The sequence below is a fragment of the Sinohyriopsis cumingii genome, chromosome 7 (assembly GCF_028554795.1).
Source record: "Sinohyriopsis cumingii isolate HCF-2022 chromosome 7, ASM2855479v2, whole genome shotgun sequence".
Taxonomy (NCBI): domain Eukaryota; kingdom Metazoa; phylum Mollusca; class Bivalvia; order Unionida; family Unionidae; genus Sinohyriopsis; species Sinohyriopsis cumingii.
Genome location: NC_142967.1, coordinates 113,908,567 through 113,925,382, shown reverse-complemented (window position 1 = coordinate 113,925,382; position 16,816 = coordinate 113,908,567). Strand labels below are relative to the sequence as shown.

Here is a 16,816-nt window from a genome sequence, read left to right as displayed (position 1 = left end):
GAGGGAGTATTGGTCCAAAACCGTATTTGCAGTGTGGTGTTGGAGTTAGAGGGAAACGCAGTTGTGTGTGCGTTTTGGTGGTAAAAAATATAGAGAACTAAAGCAATAATATGATAAAAAATATAACAACCCTTACGTTGTCAAGGACGTTGTCAAAGAATCTGCCCTTGATAAAAAAAGATTATAAGATACCCTGAGGATTATATAACTAGATCTGTAAAGACAAATTATAATTTAGACAAATAATGTCATATATAATTACAGCTTTAAAAAGAGGTTGTCAGACGTCGTATCCTCAAGAATCATGAAGCATCTCATGATGGTGTAATCAGACATTGTCAGCGAAGCAATACTGTTGATGCTGTTGATAATATTGGTTATCTTAGATTCAACGCTGGGAGGAAGAGGTATTACTGTCATAGGTTTATATACGAGATTTTTCACGGGGTGATTAAAAATGGTCTTGTGATCGATCATATTGACGGACAGACAAAAACTCAATAACTCTTTGAAAAACATGCAAGATATTACACAGAGCGATAATTATGCACGTGGAAATTCTGGGAGATGTAAAACAGTTGCATGGAAGGCAGTTAAATCTATGATTACTGAGAACGGAAAAGAAATAATATTTCAGTCAATGTAAGCAGCTGGCAAGTATTTGGGTATTAACTCACGCGTGGTTCAATATGTATCAGATAAAATAACCAAATCATCGTTTTCACAGAAGAATGAACAATGGATTTCATTTTGGTATGTTTCAATAATCTTAGATACGGACAACATCCTTGATCATTTCAACGGAGTCAACTCTGACGCGGATATGTAACTTGGTTGATAGAGTTCTCGTTGTCCCCTTGACTCGTGGTGATAGATTTCAGAATACTTGTAAATAAATATTTTTGTGGTGAATTCTCTCTTCTGGAGTTTAAAACACCCACCTGGACTTCCTAGAATGTCATATGGCAATCAAGAAGTTCACATGAGCGTGAAAAAATTTCTTTTAAACGTATATTTAGTATATAATGAATTACGAAAATATCAGTGATATTATTTCTGCTATTAAAATATTAAAGCATGACATATATATATCTGATGAACTAAATCCCGAAATAAAAATTAATTCTGATTTTAAAACATTACAAGAACGTAAACTTGAAGGGGGATACACACTACCATCAGAATACAAACTTGTAAAGCGAATTCAGTGGTCCATGTTTCAATTGTTGGCTACAGTAGAATAAACTGAAGTAGGGGAATTGCATCTCGCTCTGGCGCGATAGAAAACACTAGATTTGAACTGTCTCTTGAATACGAAGCAAAAAAGACAATTAACACTCGCGTAAGACAATTAAGAAAGATTATATCTCAAAATGAAAGAGTCATTTAGTGAAAATGAAAGTGAAAGCTTTTAGTCTTTTTCTTCTCACTGATTTTCAAGTATGTGTTGTCTTTTTATAAAATCATTAAGATCTCACATATAAATTCAGACTTAAAACTTCTCCACGAAGGTCAAGAAAGTGGCCGGTTTGGTCAGTGAGTTTGAAATTTATTTTTGATAATAGCGGATTATGGCATCTTAGGTAAATCGGATTGATCGGCTCTTGCACAATCGGATATCCGGGTGATACGTGCTGCCATCAATTACATACAAGATTGACCGCGATCGTTGAGGTTATATTTACAATTCCCGGCGAAATATGACGGCCTTCACGGTGTGGTCGATAGTTGTACCGTACAATGTTATCCTGCTGTGGTATCTTTCTCCACTCAGCAAATATTTTAGGAAACAAATCAATCGATAATATCATTGACGGATTCTTTTAAACTCAGTTGTGTTACATCAAGGAAAATTAAATGTTGAAAGATCATCTTCTTTAATCGAATAATGATTAAGTACAAATTGTTTATGTTTATCTGCTGCGTTAATAACTACACCTATAATTGTCTCATAAACAAACTCAATATCAGAAAAAAAATCTGATTTAGTATTTCTATTTGTTTGATAATTCCTTCGCTTGTAGACATCAAGTCAAGAAGATATTCGGTGCGGCGTTTGTGAAATATTTCTCGTTGTCGCTTATGTTCATCATTTAGCTCACTAAAAACAATCTTCATGTGTTTGTCACGAAAGGTCCTTGGAACTATCTTTCCAAATTACCACCACATACGTGGTCGTTCTTCTCTAAATTCAGGCTTGTCCGGGACTTCCTCAAAACTACCAGTGTCTGGACTCTCCTCTATATGTTCCCACAGCCAATTCTTTACATATCCTAGAGTAATTCCATGATACGAGCATTTATCCGATGTAAAGTCAGACCGCGCTAGACAGGTATCGGTTCTGGTGGAGCAACTTCAGCTCACCCTAGCACGGATCTGATCAACGATTGATATATATCATCTGTGTAATCCGGCGAATTTATTTCTATAGCGGCAGATAATGTTGATTCATGAACTTGTATGGCTATCTTGGATTCCCGGTCCGTCACTGATTTTATTGTACGCTGGAATTCATCAATCTTTTGTTCAGTCTCATAATTGTCGATCGGTATTCCAACAACCTGTTAATCAGGTGTTTCCCCGTTGACAGAGTCAGGGCCATCGGCACCGGGTTTATTTTTATTTGCAAACACTAACAAATTACCACCAGATGATCTTGACCGGATATTGGGCCAACTGTAGTATACTTACAACTGCGCAATAGTTATTTCCTTTAATGGAATCGCGGATGGAAAATAATACCGAATTCAGGGTTAGTGGAGTTTACTGGTATCGTTGTGGTTTCAGCGGATTTGTTTTTGCGACTTTCAATGTAGTAATTCTGTCATTATTTAAACCGTCATTTTCTAAATCAATTACTTCATTGTATGTCTTAGGCAGTGTGTCAATTCAGAACCAGATATCGTCGTATCGTTAAGGCTTGATGATATCAGCGACAACAATTTAAATTACGCGTGTGTTGCTGTGTGTAATTTTACAACGCAGTCGTGCAATTTTGTGCTCGTGCACGTGGATATCTTTATCGCGATAATATTAAAAAACCGAGCAATGTTTGCCGATGATGAAACACATATTGTCACAGCAACAGCTGCCGTTAATGGTGTTAGCGCTGATAATGCTACGCCGGTAACAGCAGTGAGCGCAGACACCGAGTATACAATAAAATCTATGAGAACCGCACGCGTTTGATATTTTTTTACTTTCATTGTGTAATTGTCAACGACAGTTTTTAACGCTTTTTGCCATTCTCGCACTTGATTATATCTACATTTTTGAACGCTTAACTCTGTTAAGGCCATTATATGTTATACAGTAACCAAATTGAGGCGTTTCTGCAACAAACTGCAGACACCATCAGTAAGATACTCCGGTTAATTTCATATCAGCTGATGATTCTAGATAAATCTTTCTTCATGTCCGCTATTTAACAAAATCGACACAACCCCGGAAAACATATCGGTTGAATGACGCTATGGATATGTTGTGTATATACTAAATTTTGCAGCGCTGAACACAGACAACCTGTACACAACAGTGAATTCCACGGTATGTTTGATAGTATTAATTTGCTGTGACCCTGTTGAGAATCCTGATGATACTGTGTATACTACCTTGATGATCTGTTTGTGATGAATTTTAATCAGATTAATTTTGTCATCGATATCAGGAATTCCACCTACGACATCTTCTAGTGTTTTTTAATCGTTTCAATGCTCGTCTTGATATCAGAGAGTTTCATGCCAGAAGTCAACTGGGTGCCAAAAAAATCTTCTGCGATTTTATTAAGTTTTCTAAAGTTTCTATGGAGATTTGTAAACGCACTTACGTGAACATTATACTTGGCCCAGAGCGTGAGTAATTTACCATCTACGGTGCTATAGTTAACGTCTACATATTTTTTTGTTGCGGCATCTTCCTCGGATGTTGGATCTCTTAACACGACTATTTATTTTCGTTCATGCTGAGTTCACCTGTCATTGTGTCGCCGGTATTCTTTAAACTATTAACAGTGTTTCTTGCAATTTCATTTCTGATTTGCAATATGGATATACCTGAGTCTTTGATCTTACTGTCGCTGGTAAACACATGGATGTTATCCGTTTTAGAACCAAGAACTTTACGCACTATGTCAATCCACTTGATGTTACTCGTTTTTAAAAAGCCTTATTTATCCTGAAAACCCAAAACTTCATCTCGGTCAACTCCAGAGAGCTTTGCTTAACTCTTGATAGTATCGCCCTAAGATCTTCAGTAAAAATCTACCATTATTGTTTAAACGACGCACATGTATAATTGTGTACGACTTTGTGAGGTGGCAACGCTGATTTTGATACAGCGTCGAGTACAGCAATTGCTTCACGACCATAAATCAGCGGATCGGTTAGTGTTTGTGTTGGCAGCGTTGAATACCACGCCGGGGTTTTGATCGGTGTAACATAGTTGATAAATTCTTGCGGTGTAGCTAATCCTTATTAGTCAAAATAAATAATCCCACTGGGATCAATCGCGTATTCTACCCAATTAGTTCCTGCACCGGTATTATTATGGAGATTAATAATACCTGTCTCAGTGCTGTTTGGTCGTTTTGGTAACTGATCTCGCATGAAATCACCTCTAAAGTATTTTAGTTTTAGTTGCTTGGCAGAATCAAGTAAATACAAATTTGACAATGGTGAGATCAACAAAGTGTTCCTAGAAGTCTTAGGATCTCTCCCCGAGGATGAGTTCCTGAAAGCCTTAACCCCATTCCCGTTGTTTATTTAATGCCATCCAACAGCACCTAATGTGGCCGCTTTTGCGACGATTGGTGGGGCTACGGATATCAGCGCCGCGAGTAACGAAAATATGCCTCCGGTCTTAACAGTGTCTTTGAAGGTTCCTATGGAAAGTTCAAGCCGTATTTCGGTTTTGGATTGTTTGGCTTTATTAAGATGTTTAAGTTGACGTTCTGTCAACGACAACTTATTTTCACCGCCTCTGATTTGACCGTGCTTTAGCGTTATTGTGGCTCCTGTTTTTTTCCCTGACGCGGAATGCAGTTTCTTAATCTGACCAGGAGTCAGACTGATACGAATATGATGGTATGATGACATTTATAAAATACTCGTATTTTTAAATCACCGCCGGTTACATGTTTTTGAAAAATATTTACATGTTTTCTACTGGTGTGACAACGAATCTCATTCGGCCACCAGCGCCTAAAGCAAAATTGCCATGTTGCTGAGTATAACCGCGATTGCTATGTAATTAACACCACCACCTATATGCACACTGGCTCTAAAGTGGATATCAACAACAGATTGTCTGGATAAATCAAGATGCTCCAGCGAAAAGTAATAGATCGGATATAGATTTTAAAATCCAGCTGTGAGATTTGTAAACCAGTGTCTACGTTTTGATCATGTCAGAAAAATGTCATTAATCGACGATACACACGCGTGATATAATCTTGTTCATAAATTAGCAGTATGTTTTCCGTTGGTTCCTGTTGTCTGTTTATTCGCAAGGAAACTTCGAAAGTTTGTCAAATATCATATGGCTACGGGTTTGATTGTTTATTCATCTAGCATTTTGAAGAGCAGCAAATATGTGTCGTGGTGAGGCAACTCCTTTTTGTGATGCTTTATGCCACGTTAATAACCCATCAACGGCAGTCTGCATGTTAACCGTGGTTGTTGTATGCCATTACAGCAATATATTGCCGCCTTGATCCAAAAAAGACAATAGTCGTTGTTCTTCGGCGATTGTTGGAGTCATTATCGGCATCCACAGTGAAAGTTTTGACAGTATTACTTCACCAATAGGTCTCCAGAGCGCGTCGTCATCGGTGGCTTTTCTCACAAGAGTAACAGTGTGTTTAGCTCCAAAGATAATCTTTTTAATTTTCCTGCAAAATCCAAAAATGTGCGACAAAGGAATCGCGCACAAAAATCATCTACGTGCTTGTCCCAACACTGATTGTCGCGTTAAAAATTTGAGATTGAATTTTGGATTATTACCATGAACCACCTGAGCCACATAGGCGTCAGCATTCCCAGCAAAGTATTTTGGCCTTCTTGTAATGTGTTGTATGTTGTCTGGGTCATCAAAAGTGCCCTTGGCGAACATCATTGTGGGACCGGCTGATCTTGTGTAATTATCGGAATATCTTGCTAAGTCTATTATTGATGTAGCGACGTCGACGTCTTGAATTGTCTTAATGATTTTTCCATCAATCCACTATGCGGCACTGTTAAACGACACCATAAAACAGTCATTGACAAAACCAATTCTAACATCATCTCCATGTGATGCATGGCTTCAGTGAACTGTAATTTCACTGGTTGTTTTTTTCTGCGTATTAGCTGTGTTATTTTGTCTCACCTCAAGCTCAACTAAATCTTTTACATTCTGAATTAGTTTTATGTCGTTAATACTGCCTTTGGTAAATTTATCGTTTATATCAACTTTAGCCTTTGCTTGTTCTGTTTATGTTATAAGATCTTTGATATCACTTATTTCAGTACGAAGGCTACCGATACCTTCAAGTATTTCTTCACCGACGGGTGGAGGTTGCGCGACAACTATTTCAGTTGGAAGTGCTCGTAAAATATTTTATGTTTAATTCTTGCCGCTATGTTTTTAGTTTGTTTGGCGGTTTGTTGTGGTGGCACAATTAGACCTTTAGTAGCCGTTGTAACAGGCCTAAATAACTGTTCTGCGCCTTCTGAGAATTCAACTTGGGATTCTTGGCACACTTGTAGCTTTTGTCTAACAGAATATCTCACGGGAAGAAATTTATTAATTGCTCTCGAGCTAATCTAGCTGTAAGATTTAAACGCTAGGGGCATTTTCTGATACAAGTTTATTTTAATTGACAGCAACAACAAGGGCACGACCTCTCTGTTAAGGTAACCCGTATAGACTTATTTTGCCCGGCCCTTCCAACGGAACCTTCCTTCTAGAAAGCTTTCTTTTCCTTCAAAATGGAACCTTCCCCCGTTAAGGTAAGCCGTATAGACTTCTTTACTCGGATTTATTGAGGTTGGTTCACTCCCTCTGCTGCTATATAGCTTTGCATTTTAACATCGCGAGCCCTATCGCTATCAGGTCTACAGTGTGGCAGTTAACATATATGTCTAGCACTAGGGAATAATGCCACAGACATTTGGCACCATTTCCCACCAAGTCACATCACCCTAACAGCAGAACAACCAGTTCTAACACTAACCTCTTAATGCTGAGCGCCATGCGAGGAAAATGTTGGTGCCATTTAAGTCTTTCATATGATCTGGCCGGAGCTTTAACCACTTAGGCAACCGGAGCGGTTTAATAAATAACCAAATGCTGCCTTTGTTGTTACTCAAAATGTTTTTCTTTTGAAAGAAAAAAGAATGAACATTTTTTCTCAGTTAGCATTAAATCAGAACGTATTAACATTCTTGTGGAAAAGGTAGAACATAATACTTTGTTATTTTGGTACACAGGTGGTATACACTTAAAACTTCTTGCAGTAAAGTTTCTATCTTTATAAAATTTGTTATCTTTACAATAAAGGCAATTTATATAGAAAAGTAAACAACATCACTATACAAAAATCTGTCTATTAACAAATGTTCAACCGTCTAACCCCAACCCCACCCCCGCCTTTCTTATCAACTGTCTTTGCGTCTGTCTCTCCATCTCTGTGCTTCTCTCAATCTATTCCTAAAGTCAATGTCAATGTGTTCTTTAATGTTTATAGGTACCTCGTCAACACCTTCCCTCTCTTACGATGTGGTCAATGTTTAGGGGTCCTGTAGTAAGCGAGTGATCAAGGGTGGAATGTAAAATGTTTCATTCCTATCTCAAACAAATTTAAAAGTAAGTAGTGGAAAGAAATGAAACAAAAAAGAGAGTACATGAATCAAAAATTGCAAGTAATCTATTTTGTGCTATGAACATTAATTTGTACATGCTATAATCTAGGATAGTCTTAGCATATTAGTAACACGACATCTTTGGACAGAAAGTAACAGCAATGTTATGATGTAATATTTTTATCATTTTTGTAAAGTGCAATTTTTTTAATTGTAAATTAAATTTATATAATTTTAACAAAGTTGGTGATTGTTAAAAATTTTGTATTATGTGATTCTAATATATATACCCTAGTAAAGTCTATCAGTGTTACAGCAATATTATCGTAAAACAAACCTTCAGTAGAGGATGTGATTCACACCAGCATTCCCAGACATTGACATAAGTATGATGACAAAACTAGAGCAGAATATACATATATACACACATATATACACACACATATACATACATATACACACATATATATACACACATATATACACACACATATATATACATATACACACATATATATACATACATATACACACATTCATATATATATATAATTTGCATACAAGAATGAGTGATGTACAATCAGTGAAATCTATAATTATAACGACAAAAAAAATTCAAAGTATTCTGCATATCCTTATATGGAATATCAATACAACTATGAAACTCCTAAAACAGCCACCCTTTCTGCTACTGCCATTTGAAAACTCTTGTGTTCTACCGTCATATGAAGTCCCTTGAAAGAAAACAAAAAACAAAAGTAAATAGTCGGTTTGGAGACATTATATCATGGTGACTCTTTATGCATCTACATCTTTATATAGACGTTATACTGAGTTATAAATATGTGTGCTTTCAACTGCTGCTACATCGCTTTCTTCCATTTTCCAACTACTTAATTCAAATTATTGTTGGACTTGGGATTTCATAAAATGAAAATAAGCGATCACGCATATTGTTATTACTCATAAAGATATATATCAATGAGTTTGAAGAAGATACTTATTTGTACAAAAAATAATTAAATGCGGTGGAATCATCACTATGAAACTTAATGTTGACAAAACATTTAGCAAACATTTGCAGTATTTCAAATTCTGGTTTATCAGAAAGCATGGACTTATCATATGTGGTCAAAAATCTGACAGACTGACACACAGACAAACAGATTGATTGATTCATGCAAATGGTAACAACACTCTAATTCTCTACTAATAAAACAGGGGCAAACCTAAAGATATTGCTTCTGTGTTGCCAAGTAAAGTTTTGTACATTCTGGACATAGTCTTGCCATGATAAAGCCACATCATTTACAGCTGTGTGCACTATGACATGGAATGATAATTCCAATTCTAACCTACTAGCCCAGATGATTTTGATTGTATTTTTGCTATTAAAATAATTGGACTTGTAAATGAAATGCTGCTTGCCACCAGCAATGGTTTTAGATGCCCAAGCTAGTTTGTCAATGGAACATTCATTCTCCACACATCACAGACGGAATATTTTTTTTTTTTTTTTTTTTTTTTTTATTAACCCCGTAATAGGTTGACCAATGGGTCGGGGAACCATCCCAGGGTCACCTTACAATCAAACATTTCTGGTTATCAGATAATCTAGGGATAATAAATATAATCTACAGAGAAAGTAAAAAAGAAAACACACACACACACACACATATACACATGCATATGGCACACAATCTAGGTGACATGGCCTTTGTGATCTTACAATATTTTGTTCCTGTTTACCATCAAGACAGAGACAAGTTAAATGTTCATTGTTGAGGTCCATTTTTGAAGAAATTGGTCCTCTTTTTTATTTACCTTAGCATTGTATTTTTCAATGTTCTTATGCATTGCAACTATTTGCTTAAAGGCAAAAATAGAAGGATTTTTCATATTGAATCTGCAAGTATAAATATAATATTTTGCCAAAATAAGCAGAAAATTACCCAAACTGTCCAGTTGTTCACTTCCTAAAAATGTTTCTTTTTTGGACAGATGTACAATATTTGGGCAAAAAGGTGCAAAATCTTCAATAAAACGGTACCAAAACTGCGAAGTAATACTGCAGTCATAAAAGAGATGCTGAATACTTTCAGTTTCACTCTTACAGAAAGTACATTTGTTGTCATCAAATATGTTAATTCTTTTAAGAAAATCATTAGTAGCGATTATTCTATGGATTAATTTAAAGTTAAAAGAGATCAACTTGGTATCCTTGGTACAGCGTTTTGCCCGGCTGTATATATCAGACCACTCCTCACTACTTATATTTTTATTAAATACTTGCATCCAAGCTTCTTGCTTCGCAGTGTGTTGCCTTTTAGTTTCCTGTAAAAGATCTTTGTAAACATACTTGAGTGAATCTTGTTTTCGCAAGTTCGTTATTTTATCCTCCTGCTTATCAAAATTATTATGTACTAGATGGTTTTTTATGGCATCTTTCCATGCTTTAGGAATTCTGGATATTAAGGAGAAGTATTTCAAGAAATCATCGCTTCCAGTTTTTTGTTTTATTATCTCAAAAGGTATTAAATTACTGTGGTCATCTACTAGATCGTTCAGAATTTCAAAACCAGCTTCTGTCCAGGATTTGTATTGATAAATCATTTTAGGGGGGACAAAATTTAAAATACTCATGGATAGATACTCGTTAGGACTTTGCGGTTCTTCTTTCCATTTAGATACTGCCAAAATTACATCTCTCCAAAAACTGTTTTTAATGAACTTACTAAATTCTTCTAATTTCCTTCTCCCTAAATTCCAAATATCCTTTTTATTTCTGAGTATAGTTGTATTGACTAAGTTCTGCCACGTTCCATCTTCCTTTTCCAGCAATCTTTTAACCCATCTTATCTTAATATACCTAATGAATGAAAATATGTGTATCATATTTAGTCCTCCCTCGTTTTCTGGGGAAACTAGTATATCACGTTTTATTCTCTCTACTTTTCCACCCCATACAAATTTAAATAACATGCGATTTAGTTCTGCTTCAACTTTTGCTGATGGGTTAGGAAGTGCTGAAAAAAGATGTATGAATATGGGCAGAACAAGAGTCTTTACAACAATTACTTTACCAACTATTGACAGATGTCTTTGACTCCAGCTTGCCAGTATTCGTTTTGCCTTTGTTAGTTTCTTCATATAATTAATTTCCACCATCTGTTGTAAATCTGGAGAAAATTCTATGCCAAGGAGTGTAAAGTTCGAAGAGGACCAAATTAGGCCCATTTCGGGACATATTCTTTCATTAGAAAATTTCCTGTTTCCAATCCAAATAGCTTTTGTTTTTGTTATGTTACATTTAAGTCCCGATAATAGAGAGAAACCTTGCAAGATATTCATAGTTGCTTCAAGAGAAAAACTAGATCCATCAAGAAGAATAAAAGCGTCATCGGCATACTGACCCAATTTATATTCACTGGCGTCAAAGATTACTCCCCGTACATCCACGTTTTGCTTTAAAGTTATAGCTAAAATCTCAACCCCAATGATAAACAAATAAGGTGCAAGGGGATCTCCTTGACGACATCCTCTTTCAAGTCTAAAAAAAGATGACATATGTCCATTATTTATAACACAACTATTAGAGTCATTACAAAACAGTTTAAACCACTTACAAACGGAATCACCAAAATTAAAAGATTGTAGAGCTTCTTCCACAAAGATCCAGTTAATTGAGTCAAAGGCTTTTTCGAAATCCATTAACAATAATAAACCATATCTGTTTTCATTCTCAAGTTGGTCCATGATATCATATAATAGTCTGGTGTTTTCTCCAATGAATCTACCCTTCATATATCCTTTCTGAGTATCGCTGATTATTGATGGAAGAACCTTTTTAATCCTAGCTGCAATTGCTCCCGAAGCAATCTTATAATCAGTATTTAAAAGTGATATAGGTCTCCAGTTTTTAAAATATCTTCTGTCTTTTTCCTGCTTTGGTAGACATGTGATGACTCCTTGAGTCTGAAAATCTGAAAGTTTTCCTACAGTATATCCGAAATTTATTGATCTACATATAAATCCCCCCAGAGACTTCCAAAAGAATTTATAGAACTCTACAGTGAATCCATCCGAGCCAGGACTTTTTCCATTTTCCATCCGTTTTAGAGACATACCGAATTCATTAATTGTAAGCAGACCCTCGCATGATTCTCTTTCCTCTCGACTAAGTTTAATATTGTGATCAAAAAATCTATTTCGAGTTTCTTGAGTAGCCTCGTCATCAAGCTGAGCTATTCTACTTTTGAACAATTCCATATAAAACTGTTTTTGTGCTTCTAAAATATCTATTTGGTCAGATATATTTGTCCCATCATCTAAAATAATTTCCTTTATTGTCTTATTAACATAGTTTCTTTTTTCAAGATTTAAAAAGTACTTTGTGCTTTTTTCCCCAAATTCATACCATCTAGCTTTAGATCTTAATATAACACCTTCTATGTATTTTTTCCTAGATTCCTCTAATTCTGCTTTTTTTCTCTCTAAATTTTCCAGAATTTCCTCATTTATGTTATTCGACAGTCCCCCCTGAATTTCTATTATTTCCTGCTCAATTTTCTTTAATTTTTCCCGTTTCTCTTTTGATTTCCTAATAGAATAACATAGTTTCAGATCTTATTTTCATTTTCAAAATTTCAAAGAACATTTGGTCGTTACAGGAAAGAGAAACATAGAGAGAGTGATCTTTATTTCCCCCTACATAACATTCATTTACAGTGTCAGTTATACACTTTTTGACCAAATCAGTATACTCAGTGTTCCTCAACAGTTGTTATTAAATTTCCAATATCCTTTTCCCCTTGGAAACGTTGAAAACGCCACACTCAAAACAATAGCTGAATGATCAGTCTTGTACCCTGGTAAGATACATGCATCAGCTGTATTCATATGAATGTCATCCGATACAAGAAAGTAATCTAGTCTACTTTGTTTCAAGGGAGATTTTTGCCTCCAGGTATACATCTTTAAGTCTTGGTTGGAATTTCGCCAGGGATCAATTAATTCCAATTCGTTTTTCAGGTCTTGAATCGCTGCCCTAGACTGTTGGTGTTTGTCATGTAAAATATTATAAGTATCAAAATCTAAGTCTTGAACAGTATTCCAGTCTCCGCACATTATAATTGATGAGTTCTCAAAAAATAAAGTCTCCTCCTTTAACTTTCTAAAAAAGCTAGGATTATCATCATTATAACCATACAAATTCACGAGGGTTATTCTGTTGCCATTAATTGTAGTATCTAAAATAATAAATCTCCCTTGACTGTCACATCTTTCTCTATGGATTATAAATTCAAAAGTATTTCTAAAAAATATTGCAACCCCAGCACTCTTACTAGAGCAGTGGCTAAATATACATTTGTATCCCCATTCAGCTGCCCAATATATTTCATCGTTCTTTGTGCTATGAGTTTCTTGCAAGCATATTATAGATACATTCTTTTGTTTTACCCAGTGGAAAATATCCCTTCGTTTTAAGACTGAACCTTGCAGGCCTCTAACATTAATAGATATAATTTTTATGTTATTATCCATGAAAACAGCAGAAATTTTACACATACATATTCTTGTACAGGAATGTATGAAGTAATTATCACCTTGAGTTTATCATATGCATGGCTTTCACACTCACACTCACACAGAATACAAACATCCATAATAAAATCATCCATGGTGTTACAGTAAAAGCTGTAGCTTTGGCTGCGTTTAACATTGATACAGTATACTATGGACAACAAGTGAAACAACTCCATTTGCGATAACTCTTATGCACCTCTGACAGACCTTTCCGGAGCTAAGACAGTTTTGTAAACCAAACAGCACAGATTAAAAAGAATAAAATTACAACTTAATGAATGAAAAAAGGGGTAAAAGGGAAGAAAAAGAAAGGGTGAAGGAGCGCATACATGGGAGTGGTGGGTGATTGAATGTATGAGCAAAAAAAGTGAGACTGAGAGATTTATCGTGGAGGAGTAATGTTGAGAAAAGTGAGTAAACAACTGAGTAAATGTGTATATGAGAGTATAAGAGTGAAAGATGATTTATAAACTAGTGAGGGAATTTATTAGGGAGAGATATAACAGTGGACCAGCGAATAAACAAACCTATTAATTAAGGATAAAATTGGTGAGGGAAAGAAATGTCTTATTAACAAAATATTAAAACAAATTAGAGTAGAAAAAGGAGTAGAAAATCGAAAGTTCACATACCTATTCGGCCAATTTCATAAGTTCATAGAATTGCATATTACACTTATAATCTAATTTTCTCATCAATTTCATCATAGATGTCAAATTTTATCCTTTTTCCTGATTTGGTTTTACCATACACAGATCCATTAAAATACCATGCACTGTCAATTTCGTGATGCCTAGATAATTTATTGATAAGTTCAGTATTCAGCCTGGTTACATCCTCTACCAGTCTAATTCCTTTGTACTGCAGAAAATCCTTCCTCTTCTTGATAATTGGAAGTTTGATTGTATTTTTGCTATTAAAATAATTGGACTTGTAAATGAAATGCTGCTTGCCACCAGCAATGGTTTTAGATGCCCAAGCTAGTTTGTCAATGGAACATTCATTCTCCACACATCACAGACGGAATATGCTAATACCACTTCAATGGATCCAATGAAATCATAAATCTATTCTACAAGAAACATTTCTTTTAGCTAAGAGAGATCTGTTTAGCTGCCCCTTTTACATTGTAAATAAATAAATGCCACATGTATTCAAGTACAAAGAGTGTGTGTATCCACTGACTGACTAAACTCTGTCCAAATAAATATTAGCTCATTTTTCCTGTGGCAACCTTTAGTTGCTACCTCAAGGAAAATGTGGCAGTGAAAGCCAACATTTGGGCACATCTGAATAAAATGTATATTTGTTTTGCTGATCAGGCAACAATTTTCCCTTTTTAGCCTTTTCGCAAAAACAAATTAACTCCATATGCCACAATAAAGACTTAGCTAATGTGTGATATATTATTATAAAGTGTTTCTGTTGTGAGAACATTATTATAACAAACAAAGCACAAAGTGAAATTTTACCCTGTCAAATATACCCTAAAGAATGTTTTGCGAGTGAGACTCTATCAAAGAAATATTAATAAATATTGCAAAGAATAAGCAATTTTCTTTTTGTTGTAATACAGTCAAAATGTAAATTGTCAGTTAACTAGTATTCAGCTATGTGTTTCTGACTGAAACAATTGGCTGTGATAAATAGAGTCAATTAAATAGAAAAAAAGTATGTGAATGATATATAGCTATGTGAAGAGATGAGACAGAAAATTGATGTTGCATTGTATTTTTATTTCTTGTGAAAATGGTGGTTGAAAAGATTAATTTATGTTCTATTCCTGGGAAATAGCATTGGCAGCAGTTGTCTGAATAAACTTTGTGACTGGTCTTTTCTGTCATTAGATCATACACACAAAAAAAGTTTCTCAAAGATAATTATATTTTACTGGCTGATGACAATTTCTTTGAATCTATGATAAGTCCGTTTCTTCTCTCTTTTCATGGATACTTTAACCGCTGAGTATTGAAGCCATTTCTCATATCCTTGACAAACTAAAACATTTAGTTAGAAGTTAAAATGAACACAGTTGTAAATGAGAGGTGTTTCATTTCTAAGCTCGAATGTACAGCACACATACACCAGAGCAAAGTCTAATAGTTATATAGTTACTACACTTGAAACAATATCAACTAGAAGAGCTGCTAAGAAATACTTACGGTGAAGAGTTAAATTAACTATCTGTGAACCATACTGGCATCTCCAGGAGAAAGAATCTTCAATGAAGTTCACCGCTGATATTTCCACAAAAATAGAAGTTGATGTGGCACCATAGTTATACCTACCAACATTGTTTGGTGTACACATTTTGGATGCTGAAAAACAATTTGTAAGGATTGTGGAACTATCTCCATTTAGCCATGATGCTACACCAGAGAAATTTGATATGGTGCAAGTTATTGTTGCATTCTGATTACTGGCAGGATATTTTGGAACTGCATCTATTTTAGACGGTCCATCTGGAACTAAATAAGAAATACGGAAAAGTCAGGACAAAAAAATATATTTTAATAACAGATTATCACTGTTTATAATAACAGATTATCACTGTTTATAATAACATATGATCACTACAACAATTTCATATACACTCTAGTGAACGGTTAGGATATATTGAGCCTACAACAATAAAACATATTTGAACTCAATATTGAACGAGATCTACAACATACAGTATGCCCTCATTATAATACTGTCCATGGGCGCTGTGTTTTCTACTGCCAAGTAATAAGACAGCCTGACAATAAAGTAATCAATGTTAACAAATAATTTTATTATCACTAAATGGAATGGCATTCATGACCGTAATGGTATTATAACACTGAAGAGCCGTATCGCATAGGAGTGTTTTACAAAAACATAAACTCCGATTAGTTACACATGTTTGCATGAACTGAGCATAGTATAGTGTTACAATATACTCAAGTAAACTCCATAATTCATCAAGCGAATAAAGTTTTGAAGAAGACCACTCGGGTGCCCTAACTGGTTAGAGCGTCTACCTCAGATGCAAGATGTCACGGCTTAGAACCCCGGCAGTCATACCAAAGATTTATAAAAATGGTTCCAGCAGTTACCTTGCTTGGCACTCCAGCAGCTACCTCTCTTGGCACTCAACATTCTGAGGTTAGTGTTAGGTGCGGTCGGCCTGGTGTCAGGATAATGTGACTGTTTAATATTGTTAAAGCAAAGCTAAAAATGGAAATCACACACACACATGCACACCGATTAGAATTTTGAAAACCAGGGAAATACACATGCTTTACCAAGGGCCTTATACTTACTGTTTTTTTTATACAGACGTAATCGCCTATTTATAAAGATTATTTCTCCCATTTTGTTGAAATATTCACATTATCATCCTTATAGCGCAGTTCGCTTATGTTTAT

At 35.2% G+C, this 16,816-nt stretch overlaps 1 protein-coding gene across 2 annotated transcripts in view; it reads right to left on the bottom strand.

The window, feature by feature from the left end:
* Window positions 1-7,877: 7,877 nt before the first annotated feature.
* The window catches only part of LOC149795957 (uncharacterized), a 72,912-nt gene continuing 63,973 nt past the window's right edge, over window positions 7,878-16,816 (bottom strand). For both annotated transcript variants that reach the window (XM_089965883.1, XM_089965882.1), the window contains exons 3-4: window positions 15,587-15,892; window positions 7,878-8,572 (exon numbers count right to left, since the gene is read on the bottom strand). In XM_089965883.1, coding sequence (XP_089822009.1) covers window positions 8,454-8,572; window positions 15,587-15,892 — 425 coding nt within the window. In that variant the 3' untranslated portion in view covers window positions 7,878-8,453. The remainder of the gene's footprint in view (window positions 8,573-15,586; window positions 15,893-16,816) is intronic.